At 37.6% G+C, this 15,355-nt stretch overlaps 1 protein-coding gene across 1 annotated transcript in view; it reads left to right on the top strand.

Moving 5' to 3' along the window:
* mapk8ip1a (mitogen-activated protein kinase 8 interacting protein 1a) overlaps nucleotides 1–12,016 on the top strand; it is a 40,924-nt gene extending 28,908 nt beyond the window's left edge. Inside the window, exon 12 of the mRNA XM_085167431.1 lies at nucleotides 29–12,016. Coding sequence (XP_085023557.1) covers nucleotides 29–101 — 73 coding nt within the window. The 3' untranslated portion in view covers nucleotides 102–12,016. The remainder of the gene's footprint in view (nucleotides 1–28) is intronic.
* Nucleotides 12,017–15,355: the final 3,339 nt, after the last annotated feature.

Raw genomic sequence — 15,355 nt, 5'->3', positions numbered from 1 at the left:
GAATCTTTTGTGCTATTTTTCCCAACAGGAGGGCATTCCAGCAGTATTACAAGGAGCACGTCAGCTACTCCTGTCCCACTGAAGACATCTTCATTGAATAATGCCTCCTGTCCATCCATTCTATGAATTTAATATTCACTATGTGCATGTAAGCCTGGTCTTATATACCACCAACTGGATTACCAATATATCTTCTTTGCATGGTGGGTTATTTCTTTTCTAAGCTGCATCCACTAATACAGCAAGCTTCTCCTTCTTTTGGCCATATCACAATATGAATAATTCTATGGATTGATAGGGACATGTGGGATTTCTCACGCCACAGAAAGTTACCGATAGTTAAACAGAGATATTGAATATTAATGCATTTTATTTGCAAAAATCATCTTAATTAACTATGCATGGATATTGCATATATACAGACTACCTTCAGAACTACTCTAGCCCACAAAGCCAAATCTCAGCAACTACAAATGTTGTTAGAAAAAATCTGAATCATCTTTCTGATATTAGCAGTTACCATACAAACAATCTGGCACCATAGAAACATGTCTATATCTGTCAATGACTGTAAGCAATCTAATGAGACAATGTTTAAATAACAGTGTTAGTTGTTCAATCACATAACATTATAGGAGCTCAAATAAAACACATGAGTAAAATCTCAGAAGATTTAAAGTAGTGGTCCTAAAAACTAGCTGGAAGTGCAGCTTCTGATTTTATTTGATTAAACTACCTTTGAAGTACATATTTAAATGTTCAGAGATATATATATTTAACTTTAGCTCATAGGTTCTGGGCAACAAAGCTTTAAGCGGAATAAAAATTAAATTATATAACTTAGATATTTGTTAGATTGTTTAAGAGCCTTAAAACTTAAGAGCCAGGTCGCTGTGGTTCAGGTAGGAGAGCAGGTGTCGACCAATTTGGTTGGTAGATCGAGCCCTGGCTCCTCCAGTCCACATGTCAAAGTATCCTTGGACGAGACACTCAACCCCAAGTTGCCCCTGATGCATCTAGAAGCACTAGATAAAAGTGGTGTGAATGTGTGATTGGGTGAAAAAGACTTGTGGTAGAAAGTCCTTTGAGTGCTCATATTGAGTAGAAAAGAGCTATATAAGTACCAGTCCATTTAACATTTAAGTGCTGTTTGCATAGGTAATCATGTATGACTTTTAGGGTTAGTATGGAGTTCAATGAAAACAAAAATTTTAAATAAATTCTTCCTGAACTTGCAAAGAGTGCGCAAAAGAAAATAATCACTTTGATGATTGATCAAACAACCACAAATAACAGCAAAATCACCCGAAAGAGACTTCAAATAGTCACAAAACAACTACCAAGAGATGCAAGACGCAGGTGAGAGAACGTTTAAGTGTATTTAGGGGTTTAGTCTCAGGATGAATCTATGGTCATCAGCCATTAGGATTCATGCTGTGGAAAGCATGATCATTTGTTTAAACTCACATGGCAGTCTGTCCACTATTTGTATAGTCTATGAAACTGATGGGTGACACTACACCGTTCAACAAATGGAAAAACAAAAAAATCTGGTTCTTCTAGTTAAACAAATCTAGAGATGTTATTGCTTTTCTCTTTTAGAGTGGGGGAAAAATTATCTGATGCCCTGCTGAATTTGTAAAGTTTACTCACTTATAAAGAAATGAACACTCTCAAATGTTTATGGTAGTTTCATTTTAATGGAGAAAGAATGACACACAAAAATCCAGAATAAAAACATAAAAGTTCTAAATGTATTTGGACGCCATTGAGTGAAATATGTATTGGATTTCCAAGCCGTTTTCTAGTTACCTGAAATGTTGGATATTGGGAATGTCATTACTCCAGAGTTGAGTGCATTCTTATAGTAAAGTCAGAAACACAAGGAAAAACATTTTTTCGTCTTAGGACGGTTGAGCCATTCATGTATTGTTACCAATACAATACAGTACTTTTTTTGCACTTTAAAACCCGACTGCTGCAACACTGGCTGTACGGATGAAAGATTTTACAGTTTTTCTAATGTTTGATGTTCACTGCCATCATCTTGCACTGTTAACTTGGGGTTAATGGGGCTGCGCTGATGAGGTGAGGCAGTGTTCCAGTTGAAAATTTCACAAATTCACCTTCTGACTTGTGGACATGAAAAACTACATGTATAAAGGCTAATTTAAACAATCACAAAGAAAGAACAATACAGTATCCACATCTGAACCAAAGAGTAAAACAGTGAAATGTGGATTATTAAATATTAGGTCTCTCTCCTCCAAGTCTCTGTTAGTACATGACTTAATAATTGATCAACAAATTGATTTACTCTGCCTTACAGAAACCTGGTTGCAGCAGGATGATTATGTTAGTTTAAATGAATCAACACCCCCGAGTCATTCTAACTACCAGAAATCTCGAAGCACAGGTCGAGGGGGTGGTGTGGCAGCAATTTTTCACACCAGTCTATTAATTAATGAAAGACCAAGACAGACTTTTAATTCATTTGAAAGCCTGATGCTTAGCATTGTCCACCCCAGCTGTGAAACTCAGAAACCAGTCTTACTTGTTATCATCTATCGTCCACCTGGGCCTTACACAGAGTTTCTGTCTGATTTCTCAGACTTTATATCTAATTTAGTTCTGAGCTCAGATAAAATAATTATTGTGGGTGATTTTAACATCCATGTAGATGCTAAAAATGACAGCCTCAACATGGCATTTAATCTGTTGTTAGACTCAATTGGTTTCTCTCAAAATGTAAAAGAACCCACCCACCACTTTAATCACACTCTAGATCTTGTTTTAACATATGGCATAGAAACTGAACATTTAACAGTGTTTCCTGAAAACCCTCTCCTGTCTGATCATTTCTTGATAACATTTACATTTACAATAATTGATTACGCAGCAGTGGAGAGTGGACTTTATCAAAGTAGATGTCTTTCTGAAAGCGCTGTAACTAAGTTTAAGAATATAATCCAGCCACTGTTATCATCGTCAATGCCCTGTACCAACACAGAGCAGAGCAGCTATCTGAACGCTACCCCAACAGAGGTCGATTATCTTGTTAATAATTTCACCTCCTCACTACGTACGACTCTGGATACTGTAGCTCCAGTGAAAACTAAGGTCTCTAATCAGAAGTACCTGACCCCGTGGTATAATTCTCAAACACGTACCCTAAAGCAGATGACTCGTAATCTGGAGAGGAAATGGCGTGTCACAAATTTAGAGGATCATCATTTAGCCTGGAGAAATAGTTTGTTGCTTTATAAGAAAGCCCTCCGCAAAGCCAGAACAGCTTACTACTCATCACTGATTGAAGAAAATAAGAACAACCCCAGGTTTCTCTTCAGCACTGTAGCCAGGCTGACAAAAAGTCAGAGCTCTGTTGAGCCAACCATCCCTTTAACGTTAACTAGTGATGACTTCATGAACTTCTTCACAAATAAAATTTTTATCATTAGAGAAAAAATTACCAATAATCATCCCACAGATGTAATATTATCTACAGCTACTCTTAGTTTCATTGATGTTAAGTTAGACTCTTTTTTTCCAATCGATCTTTCTGAGTTAACTTCAATAATTACTTCCTCCAAACCATCAACGTGTCTTTTAGACCCCATTCCTACAAAACTGCTCAAAGAAGTCCTGCCATTGATTAATTCTTCGATCTTATATATGATCAACCTATCTCTAATAATCGGCTATGTACCACAGGCCTTCAAGGTGGCTGCAGTTAAACCTTTACTCAAAAAGCCATCTCTAGACCCAGCAGTCTTAGCTAATTATAGGCCAATCTCCAACCTTCCTTTCATATCAAAAATCCTTGAAAGAGTAGTTGTCAAACAGCTAACAGATCATCTGCAGAGGAATGGTTTATTTGAAGAGTTTCAGTCAGGTTTCAGAGTTCATCACAGCACAGAAACAGCTTTATTGAAGGTTACAAATGATCTTCTTATGGCCTCTGACAGTGGACTCATCTCTGTGCTTGTCCTTCTTGACCTTAGTGCAGCATTCGATACTGTTGACCATAATATTCTATTAGAGCGATTAGAACATGCTGTAGGTATTACAGGTATTGCACTGCAGTGGTTTGTATCATATCTATCTAATAGACTCCAATTTGTGCATGTAAATGGAGAGTCCTCTTCACACACTGAGGTTAATTATGGAGTTCCACAGGGTTCGGTGCTAGGACCAATTCTGTTTACATTATACATGCTTCCCCTAGGCAGCATCATTAGAAGACATAGCATACATTTTCACTGCTATGCAGATGACACCCAGCTCTATCTGTCCATGAAGCCAGATAACACACACCAATTAGTTAAACTGCAGGAATGTCTTAAAGACATAAAGACTTGGATGGCCACTAACTTTCTGCTTCTTAACTCAGATAAAACTGAGGTCATTGTACTCGGCGCTGAAAAGCTTAGAAATATGGTATCTAACCAGATTCTTACTCTGGATGGCATTACCTTGGCCTCCAGTAACACTGTGAGGAACCTTGGAGTCATTTTTGACCAGGATATGTCCTTCAACGCACATATTAAACAAATATGTAAGACTGCGTTCTTCCATTTGCGCAACATCTCTAAAATTAGAAATATCCTGTCTCAGAGTGACGCTGAAAAACTAGTTCATGCATTTATTACTTCCAGGCTAGACTACTGCAATTCATTATTATCAGGATGTCCAAAAAACTCACTGAAAAGCCTTCAGCTAATCCAAAATGCTGCAGCAAGAGTACTGACAGGGACTAGAAGGAGAGAGCATATTTCTCCTGTTTTGGCTTCCCTTCATTGGCTTCCTGTTAAATCCAGAATTGAATTCAAAATCCTGCTCCTCACATACAAGGTCTTAAATAATCAGGCCCCATCTTATCTTAATGACCTTGTAGTACCATATCACCCTATTAGAGCACTTCGCTCCCGCTCTGCAGGCCTACTTGTTGTTCCTAGAGTATTTAAAAGTAGAATGGGAGGGAGAGCCTTCAGTTTTCAGGCCCCTCTTCTGTGGAACCAGCTTCCAGTTTGGATTCAGGAGACAGACACTATCTCTACTTTTAAGATTAGGCTTAAAACCTTCCTTTTTGCTAAAGCATATAGTTAGGGCTGGACCAGGTGACCCTGAATCCTCCCTTAGTTATGCTGCAATAGATGTAGGCTGCCGGGGGATTCCCATGATGCATTGAGTTTTTCCTTTCCAGTCACCTTTCTCACTCACTATGTATTAACAGACCTCTCTGTATTGAATCGTATCTGTTATTAATCTCTGTCTCTCTTCCACAGCATGTCTTTATCCTGTCTTCCTTCTCTCACCCCAACCGGTCGCAGCAGATGGCCGCCCCTCCCTGAGCCTGGTTCTGCCGGAGGTTTCTTCCTGTTAAAAGGGAGTTTTTCCTTCCCACTGTCGCCAAAGTGCTTGCTCATAGGGGGTCATATGATTGTTGGGCTTTTCTCTGTATCTATGAAGCGCCTTGAGGCGACATTTGTTGTGATTTGGCGCTATATAAATAAAATTGAATTGAATTGAATTGAATTAATTTACACTGCCTGTACCCCTGCTCTCAAAAACTGACATAGATGTATCTCTGTATGTGTGGCTGGTTTTAAGAAAGAAATGCTTAAAGTTCAAGTTTTTAGAATATGTGTGGCGCCATCTTGTATCAGTTACAGAACATTACATCATCAGGTTGGTTGGAGTCAACAGACATTGCATTAGTTTATGTTAGCTAACTAGTAACACAACCAATAACTCAGGGGAAAATAAGGACTGTAAAACTTTTGTGCTGCTTTTCCTCACCAGGCCTGAACTGTGCAGTCAGCTGTTAAAACAGTTTCTCACAAGGTGTGATCAGCACTATTTTATGTAATAATATTCTCTTTTCCCAAGCACATCCAAACAGGGTTTTTTTTTTTTTGTCACACCACAAACTATGTTTTTTACCAAAACACGATTGAAAATCTTAACATCCATCAGCATGTCCACAGGAAAAATCTTTTTTAAATCTCCACTAGTGCTGTCAGCGTTAATCTCATTAAAATGACGTTAACGCCATAACGGTATTAACGCGAGTAAGCGCGGGTCGCCCGGTGCGTGGGGCTGCTCGGCATCAACTCATTGGTTCATTAACGTATTAGCGCTGTGCAACCCCACACACAAGGCGATCCGTGCTTACTCGCTAACGGCAATTTGCCACATTAGTGTGGTTATGGTGTTAACGTCATTCTAACGAGGTTAACGCTGACAGCACTAATCTCCACATTACGCTCCCCCTCACTAACGTTTGGGCTTCACTTTTCTTCAGTTCATTTTTATTTCAAACATATACATTCACCAACATTTCATAAAATCTTTCCATGCAGTTGTTCTGAGTAGGCAGAAGTATATACTTATTTAGCCCGACCCCCTCAGGTTTACATCCCCATCATCTAAATTTGAACAACAAAACGTATACAATGCCTTCAACTTAGAACATAACATCACAAAAAAATATTTTCTCATGTTCAACTAAAACTATATTTAGATTTGCTAATCTGCAGAAAAAAATAAACATCACTTTGACTGCTGTCTTGGGTTAATTGCATTTTCTTCATTCTTATACTTATTTAAAATTTATTTTTTGAGTTTTATTTTAAACTGGTTTATATCACATTCTTCACTTCTAATATGAAGAAATCCAGTCACTGAAATGATGTGAGGAGATTAAAAAAAAAAAAAAAGGTCTTCAAAAATTGTGGCATTTCTTCCTTGGAGCCTCCATTTTTTGTTTGTTTGATTTTTGGTTTTTGTCCATCACACACATCGACATATTTTTCCTGCAGTTCATGGGATTCCCAATCGTGCTTTGGTAAAAAACATAGTTATGCTTGTGGTAATCAGTTATGCTGTAAACTGTCTGGATGTGCTTGGGAAAAACAGAGACTCTTTTATTGCATAAAATAGTGCTGATTGCATCAGCTGATTGTGCGATTCTGTACAGCCAGCCAGAGGAGGAAAAATCTGAGTTTCTTACTCCAGCTTGTCCGTCCAGTGAATCATCTGTCACCTGACTCAAAAACAGACTCTCCTCCACACTGTCCTCATTCACAAAGTGCTTTGCAAACCCGAACATTACGCCTAACAGTTCTATTTTCCTGTTTTAGTGTAGCTAGCCCTACATCGAAGAGCCAGTTACTGCTAAAGAGACAGTGAAAGTGGACAGTATATGCTTATATAGCAGAAAAGTGATCCCCTCAAACTGATTTTTAGCTTTAGTGCTTTTAGTGCATTTATTATCCCCTCAGTTATTGGTTGTGTTACTAGTTAGTTAACATAAACTAATGTAATGTCTATTGACTCCAACCAACCGATGATGTCTTGTTCTGTAATGGCACAAATAGCACTAAAAATGTTCTTTAAACTTTAACGTTGAACATTATTTCTTCAATAAATAACTCCAGATACACAGACAGAGTTACATCTATGTCAGTGTTTTGAGTTCTGGACTTGATGGTGTAAATTAGCCTTTATACATGTAGTGTTTCATGTCCACTTTAAACTAAAATGCACTTTTAGTACTTGGTAGATAACTCCTTATTGGCAAGAACAGCAGTAAGATGTTTCTTGTAGTTGGTCACCATTTTTTCACACATCTCAGCAGGGATTTTGCGCCCACTCCTCTTTACAGAAATTCTCCAAATCCTTTAATTTTCTTGGCTGCCTGTTGGCAACTTCAAGCTTCAGTGCTGATTCTCTCTACAGATCAGATTTATAGGATAGAGGTCTACAGACTGGCCACTCCATGATCATAATGTTCTCCTTTTTTAGCTGCTCTGTTGTTTACTTGTTTGTATTTAGATCATTTTCATGCTTTAAGACCCATGTACAACCGATCTTCAGTGTTCGAACTCAGGGAAGAAGGTTCTCATCCAAGATCTTACAGTACAGCCCTGTCCACTGGCCCACTCAATGTGATGAAGTGATCCTGTACCCTTAACAGAGAAACAACACCAATGCATAATGCTCCCATTTTCATTGCTTGACTGTAGGTGTGGTTTTCTTTGGGTCATACTCTGTATTTCTCTTCCAGCAAACACAGTGCGTTTAACTGTCACTAAACACCTCAATATTGGTTTCATCTGACCACAGTATTTTCTCCCAATCCTTCTCTGAATCATTTAGATGTTTGCTGACAATCCTACGATGGATCTGTACACGTGCCTTCTTAAGCAGAGGGCCTTTGCAGATGTAGAAGATTTACAGTGTAGTGTGTTACCAGTGGTGTTCTGAGCCCCAGACCAAGGGCCATTAATAGTCATTTTATATTTCTTCCATTTTCAAAAAATTATACAAATAGTTGTCACCTTCTTACCAAGCTTCTTGCTGGTCTTGTAGCATATTCAAGCTTTATGCAGGTCTACTGTTAGTGGAGAGGCTGGAATTGAAGAAATTGTTTTGGTGGACATGATTAATGTATAAACACAGCAGGTTGAGACCAGGAGTATCTCCAGTGTACTGAATGATTGATTTATTGTGGTTTGTGTGCCATGTGGGCACTCAGAAATCTGTGGGACCCAGAATTCTTGCTGGGTTGTAGGGGATCAAATTTTTTTTTTTCACTCAGGGACATGCAAATCAATTTAGGACTGTTTTTCTTCCTGGATTTTTGGTTGACATTCTGTTGCTCTCCATTTGAATGAAACTGACATAGAAATTCAAAACTGTTCATTTCTCTGTAAGTGAGAAAATGCACATGTTCAGTAGCGATTCAATTAAATATTTGTATGCCACTGAACACTTAGACCACACTTTGAGCTCCAGGAACATAGTCATTCATTTTAAAACAAACTGAATAGTTAGTAAAACAAGAAACTAGTGCATGAATGCTCTTTCTTATTATTAACATTTGATGTAACTGGGTGATACAGGCACTTGAGTTCAAATGATAACGCTTTATTTTACAAGTTTTATATTTTCCAGCTAACGTGGTAAAAACAAAAGACTATAAATTACAAGGATATTTTTTAAACCCCTCATAAAGCCCCTTTTAAACACTTTCTACTTTCCCCCCATTCTTTCTTATTTTCTCTGTAGTCATTCACAACTTAAAGTAGGATTTAAAAAATATCTGATCTATTCTACCTGCTTAAATGATTTTTCTGATCAAACGAAATTCTTTTGACAATCTTTGATTCAAGTTTATTTTAAAGGTTGCCCCTGCAGTTTCCAAGACAGTATTTTAAAGGACAATAAAAACAAAAAACATTTCTAAAACTATAAACTGTGTATTTTCTGAACCCCAGACATGACAGTCTGCTGTTGATGATCTTTGGAGTTCTTGTAAAGATGTCTCATTTGTCTTTTTTGCTGCTTTCCTTTTTCTTCCAAATGTGGCTCAACTTCAACTCTTCATGCAGCTTTCTTTGACTGCGCACTGATGTACTTGATGCAGACTAATGGGAAGGACCGCATTATTTTAAGCTGAGACATTTTCTGTATTGCTTAAAGCATACATACTCAACCCTTGCTAACAGTTGGAGCTTTAAGTTATCAAAAAGGAGGTAGAAAGTGGCACATGTGGTTTCACAAATGGAAGCCACATGTGCAGGTAACGCTAGGTGGTTGGGTGGTGTGGACACCCAAGTTTATGAATGTGATAACTTGAGCACAAGGTGACGTAGGATTTTGAAATTCATGCCATAGGAGCACGTACTAAAAATCTCAGATGAGTTAGAATCTCAGTGAATCTTCAGTCAGAAGCAAAGTTTTCTGAAAATCCTGTGAATGCAACAACTTAAGAACAAGGGTGATGGAGGATTTTCACAAACCACTAAATATCTTGGACAAGAATGAATCTCAGTGACCTCGACCTCAAGGTGAAGGCCAGAGGTCAACTTTTCTGAAAATCTTTCTGAATGCAATAATGCAAGAAGGAATTCACCCAGGATTTTGAAATTGATACGATAGGTGCATCTTCTAAAACTCTCGGACAAATTTGAATCATGGTGACCTAGACCTTAAGGTCAGAAGTCATTGTTTCTGAAAATTCAAACTTATACAATAGGGGGCTCTACTAGGAGGCTGAGGTGGTAGCAATGGGAGGTGCCAGCATTTTCTGTTCTAGGTGATGTTTCACTTTCTTACTGGGGTAAATCACCATGATACTTGCTGACCTCATGTCACTTTTGCAATGGTGACTAAGCCTATTTATAAATTATGTTTTATTACTAATCCTTACTCTCTGACCCCTAAACAATGTTTATGTTTTATAAGTGCAAGTTTTTAAGCTGTAGTTCATCTTTAATTGTTAATCTTGTGGTTTTGCACAAAGAACAAAACACAAAGTGAATGACATTTTGTTGCAGATTAAAATTACATGCAGCAATATTTAATATTGTTTCCAAATCACCAAACTAATACACGAACGTGCCTGTGGCAATGTGACTCGCAGTTTTGATTCTTCGAGCTGTAGACCCTGTTTAAGGATTTGAGAGAAAGCATTAAATCTAAAACCAGAATTCAAAGGTAGTCTACTTACAAATTTCATATGAGGTCAGCAAGTACAGTGTAGGTGTCCTGTTTTAGGATCAGATATCAATGCCAGTAAAACAATAAAATTCTTTGTTACAGTGAGAAAAAAAAATCAAGGAATAAGTTTTCATCTAAAAGTTATTTTGTATTACTGATGCTCATTAAGGAAACAAAGACAGTTTATGCTAGTAAAAATCTTCCTCTTTTTAGTGCACAGAGGTCCGAGTGACCTTGCAGGCATGGTAATGCTATTTTCTGTAGAACTGATTTGTCAGTAGGCAGTGATTTTATACCTCTCGATCACCAATCAGGATTTTAACCTACAGGTTAGATTCACATCATAAGTTACCATGGCGATTTACCCCAGTAAGAAATGCACCGCCTTCATAGTGCAAAACACCCAGGGTGAAACCTGACGTTCCCTGGATAAGCTGAAATCCTGCTTCCTAGTTTAGGCCTCTGGTCATATAAAATGTAGACAGCTGTTCTGCTACCCAGATGTGGCAAAAATCTACTTACTGCAGTTATAAGTTCAGGAATTTGAATCTTTGGTCTTCTATTAAATGTATATGGAATAAAACGATTTGAGCAGATTAAGCCAGTGGAAATAAAGGTGGAAAAGTTTTACACTATATCAAAGCAACAGTGCCTTTTTTTCTATTTTATTTTCTGGTGTAATGATGATGGCTTTCCTCTTTGTCACAGAATCGAAATAGAAATAACAGCCAGTTACAGACAAGCAGTCATGTAGCTGGACAGGACTTTAGAAGAGGGACAGAGAGGGTGGAGCTCTTATTAAGGAAGGCATATAACTGTGTGGACGATCCCCGGCCAAAAACAGACATTAAAAGCAAAAATTCTGGGGACTGAAAATAGGCATCTTTCTGCTATTATAGGTGGTGTGTTTTGCCCAAATATTAGAAAAAGACAATCAGTGCTTCATCTTAGACTCCTCATGCTGTCACTCTTCTTGTATGGGCACTTCTGCAACTTGCCCGTGAGATTCACTAGTAGGAGCATTGCAGCTGCTGTCCTAACACAGTAATCTCAGTGATCTATATGGTCCTCTTTGCATAAAGCCTGAATTTTTCAGGACAACCAAAACAAAGTGGCCTGCATCAAACACACTGTGTCACACCATTCTTGGCTTACATGTTTGTTTCAAGAATTACATTTGCATTACACACAATATATAAGATAGCAAACTTTGTTTGTTGGTTAAGTCAAATATGTACGACTGTGGCTGTCATCTTAGCTGCATCGTGGTGAGCGGCTGTACCAGAAAGTGCCCTATGTATTCCACTTCTGTGATTCTAACGCCATGGAGATCAAGTGCACATAACTCAATATAGATATATCCTGTATAGATGTTTGTATAGAAGTTATTATTGTATGCTGCTGGTTTGACAAAAATCTGGGTGTGACACTGCATAATATCAGTGTTGTAAAACAAAGTCAAGATGATGCTGGTGGTGGTTCTTGTCAATAAATCATGTTTACAACTTAATTTCAAAGCAAGACATGTTTTTTTCATAAAATATAAAATATGTTCAATTTCTAGAAATATTTATTGCACGAAGTTTGTGTGCTACTTTCAGACCTGATACTTTTGATATGTATGTTGCAAGAATACAGTTGAATTATTCAGCTATGACACACTTTTTTTCTGGTTTCCCAGAGAGAAAGATAACATTGAATAATGTTTAGTTTTCATCAGTAATGACACTGAAATAACACAGATTCAAAGTTGACCTGTTATAATTGATTAATGATCTATTTACAGTTGACCAGGTGACAACAGTGATGCTCAAATGTCATGGATTTATAGTTGACCAGAAAATTAAAGCTATTATCAGATGGACTGTTCCATCGCACCCCTCTCAAAGTGGTACATCCCATCTCTCCACCATTGAAACATCATGGATTTATGGTTGACCGGGAGACATTACTACACCCCAGAGATATCCTCTGTAATACATCAGGTAAGCATTCACTTTTTTTCTTCTATTTGAATTGCACCAAATATATTTTTAACCAACTATATTTCATATATGTTGTCGAACCCTCAGTACAGTGATACATATTGTAGATGTGTAATTTAGGCATATTATGTTAGCTAGGGTGAGTTAGAGAAAGGCAGAACTATATATTAAGTAGAAAAACTTAAATCTGAACAAAGTATGCTCTTTCCTTATTTTTTCATATTAGTTTTTTATTTTGTTTTCGTTTTGCGGATAGGGGTGACTCATCAAATGGAGGCAGTGACAGTTCTGAGTTCTCCTTTACCTACAGGGAGTTGACAGTTAGGATCCAGACCAGGTGGAGGCAGGACATCATTCAGTGTGTTTGATGAATTCACCAAAAATTATTTATTTATATTATTATAAATTATTAAACTATTAAATGACAGCTGGGACAGAAGTTGTCTGTTGTTTATATGTTAGAGCCTAGTGTTTAATAGTAGAGTTAAAAATGTTTTCATCAACATCCTTATATCAATTAATACGACATTAGACAAGAGAATTCCATTATTTTGAAGTATTGTAAGTAATTTGTTTTGTTTAACATCACTTGAAATGCCACTTATGTCCACTTGATCTTTAGTAGTGGCGTCCACATTGCTTCAATATTAACTGAGGGTGCAAAAAAGATCGTATTTGTATTGTATCTTTATTTTGAACATGTTAAATTAATACAACAACAACAACAGAGAAAAAGACACAAACAAAGCAAAACAAAAGGGAAAAAAAGGAATAATAATTATAAATAACTTACATGTTCAAAAAGGAGTAGGACGCAGCATAAACTTATTTAATCCCACCCCCTTTCCACTATTTAGTAACTAATAGTCAACCATTTTATCTTCCTGTTTATCTTCCTATTCATCAAAATTTCTGGGCCATGTGCAATTCCTGAGCTGGGGCTAACACCTCATAGGAATCGGGCCTTGCTTAGGCACTTATGATGAACTGATATACTGTTTCTAAGATAATTTGGTTGCAGTGGTACCAATTATTTCCTTGGGGAAACACTTAGTAATAAGTGTCCCCATGTGATCGTATTTATTTGGGTTCTGTTTGTTTGTTTGTTTGTTTGTTTGTTTGTTTGTTTGTTTGTTTGTTTGTTTGTTTGTCAAAGAAACACACCTGTAAGTTTCCTGCTGGTCAGAGCTAACAGCCATAGTTTGCTTTTTACAGTTCTGTAACAGCTTCATGGGTGGGACACATTGTCCAAGAGTGATACTATCTTCTGTCTCCTACCACCACTGGCTCGAGGGGGCATCCTAGGACAGAACTGGCCTTCCTGATGAGCTTATCCAACTGCTTCCTCTCAGCTGTAGATAAGCTGCTGTTCCAACCAATGACAGTAGAAAACAGACAACACCATTTTTGAGAGAGTTAAAAAAAAAAAAAAGGTCTTCAGGAGCGCCCCTACACTGCAGAAGATCCGAGTCTCCTCAGCAGGTAGAGTCTGCTCTGACTGTTCCTGTAAAGAGCATCAGTGCTGTGACTCCAGTCCAATTTATTGTTCAGGTGTGAAGCGCCTTGAGGCGACTTTTGTTGTGATTTGGCGCTATATAAATAAAATTGAATTGAATTGAATTGAATTGAAGGTGAACACCCAGGTACTTATGTAGTGATTAGAAATACACAATAAATGTTGAGGCCTTGAGCCTACTCAGCCAAATTATATCTGATTTATTTATTTAAAGGGTTTACAACAAAATTAGACCATCCTTAATTACAATAATTATAATACATTGTCTACATCCCTGCTTTTAATTGCAGTTTTTCCAGTTTCTATAAAAAGCACAAATATACAGCACGTTTTGTACATTTTTATTAATTATCCTACTCTGTTGCACAGAGGGGTTTTGAATCTGAGTATGCTATTTAAAGTGTAAATATGCCCTCTACAGTCTTATTTATTGTCTGTTTGTTTTTTATTTCATCTTTCTTCTTTGCATGCTCTATCTGCCGGTCACTTTGCTACCTGGATTTCCCCAGTGAGGGACAATAAAGGATATTTCTATTCTTTTTTTGATCATTCTTCCAGAAGCACATTCGTGAGGTCAGACACTGATGCTGGACAACAAGGCCTGGCTCACAGTCTCTGCTCTAATTCATCCCAAGGTGTTCTATCGAGTTGAGGCCAGGACTCTGTGCAGGCCAGTCAAGTTTTTCCACACCAAACTTGCTTGTCCATGCCCTTATGGACTTTGCTTTCTACATTGGTGCACAGTTGAGGTGGAATGGGACGTGGCCGTCATCAAACTATTCCCACAAAGTTGGGAGCATTTGTCCAAAATGTCTTGGTATGCTGTAGTAATAAGAGTTTCTTTCACTGGAGCTAAGTGGTCATGCCCAGCTTGTCAATATGCAGAACCATCACCCCAATAGTCTTTCTGTTTAAAAGGTACAGTCTCTGATCCTATGAATATTACCAGTTAGGCGTGCAGAGCTTGGATGGAGGTGATAGGTGATGGGAATCGTACCAACCAAACACACCTGTTGCAGCAGCTCTCCTCTCAGTGCCCTTGGAATATAACTAGGTTTAATTAAGTGGTCTGGAGAGCAGTCCTAGGGGATCTGTTGTTTTTAAATTTGGAGTAACCTGTAAGAGCTATTTATAAGATGTAAACTAATAGTCAGATTTTGACCTTTCCTGTTTAGAATGGGAACATATAGACTTTTTGAATACAGGATGTCTTTGTAAAGAAATTTTGGAGTAAAGCAAAACCAAATTCAAATAATAAAAGCAAAACAATCAAATCACCTTAATTGTATTTATCTAATAAACCTACTCTGTGCTAATTTTGATTTTATTTCTGATCTTGAGGGGAGCA

The sequence above is a fragment of the Neolamprologus multifasciatus genome, chromosome 7 (assembly GCF_963576455.1).
Source record: "Neolamprologus multifasciatus chromosome 7, fNeoMul1.2, whole genome shotgun sequence".
NCBI lineage: Eukaryota > Metazoa > Chordata > Actinopteri > Cichliformes > Cichlidae > Neolamprologus > Neolamprologus multifasciatus.
Note: the sequence above shows the minus strand (reverse complement) of the source record. Positions and strands in the feature narration are given on the sequence as shown.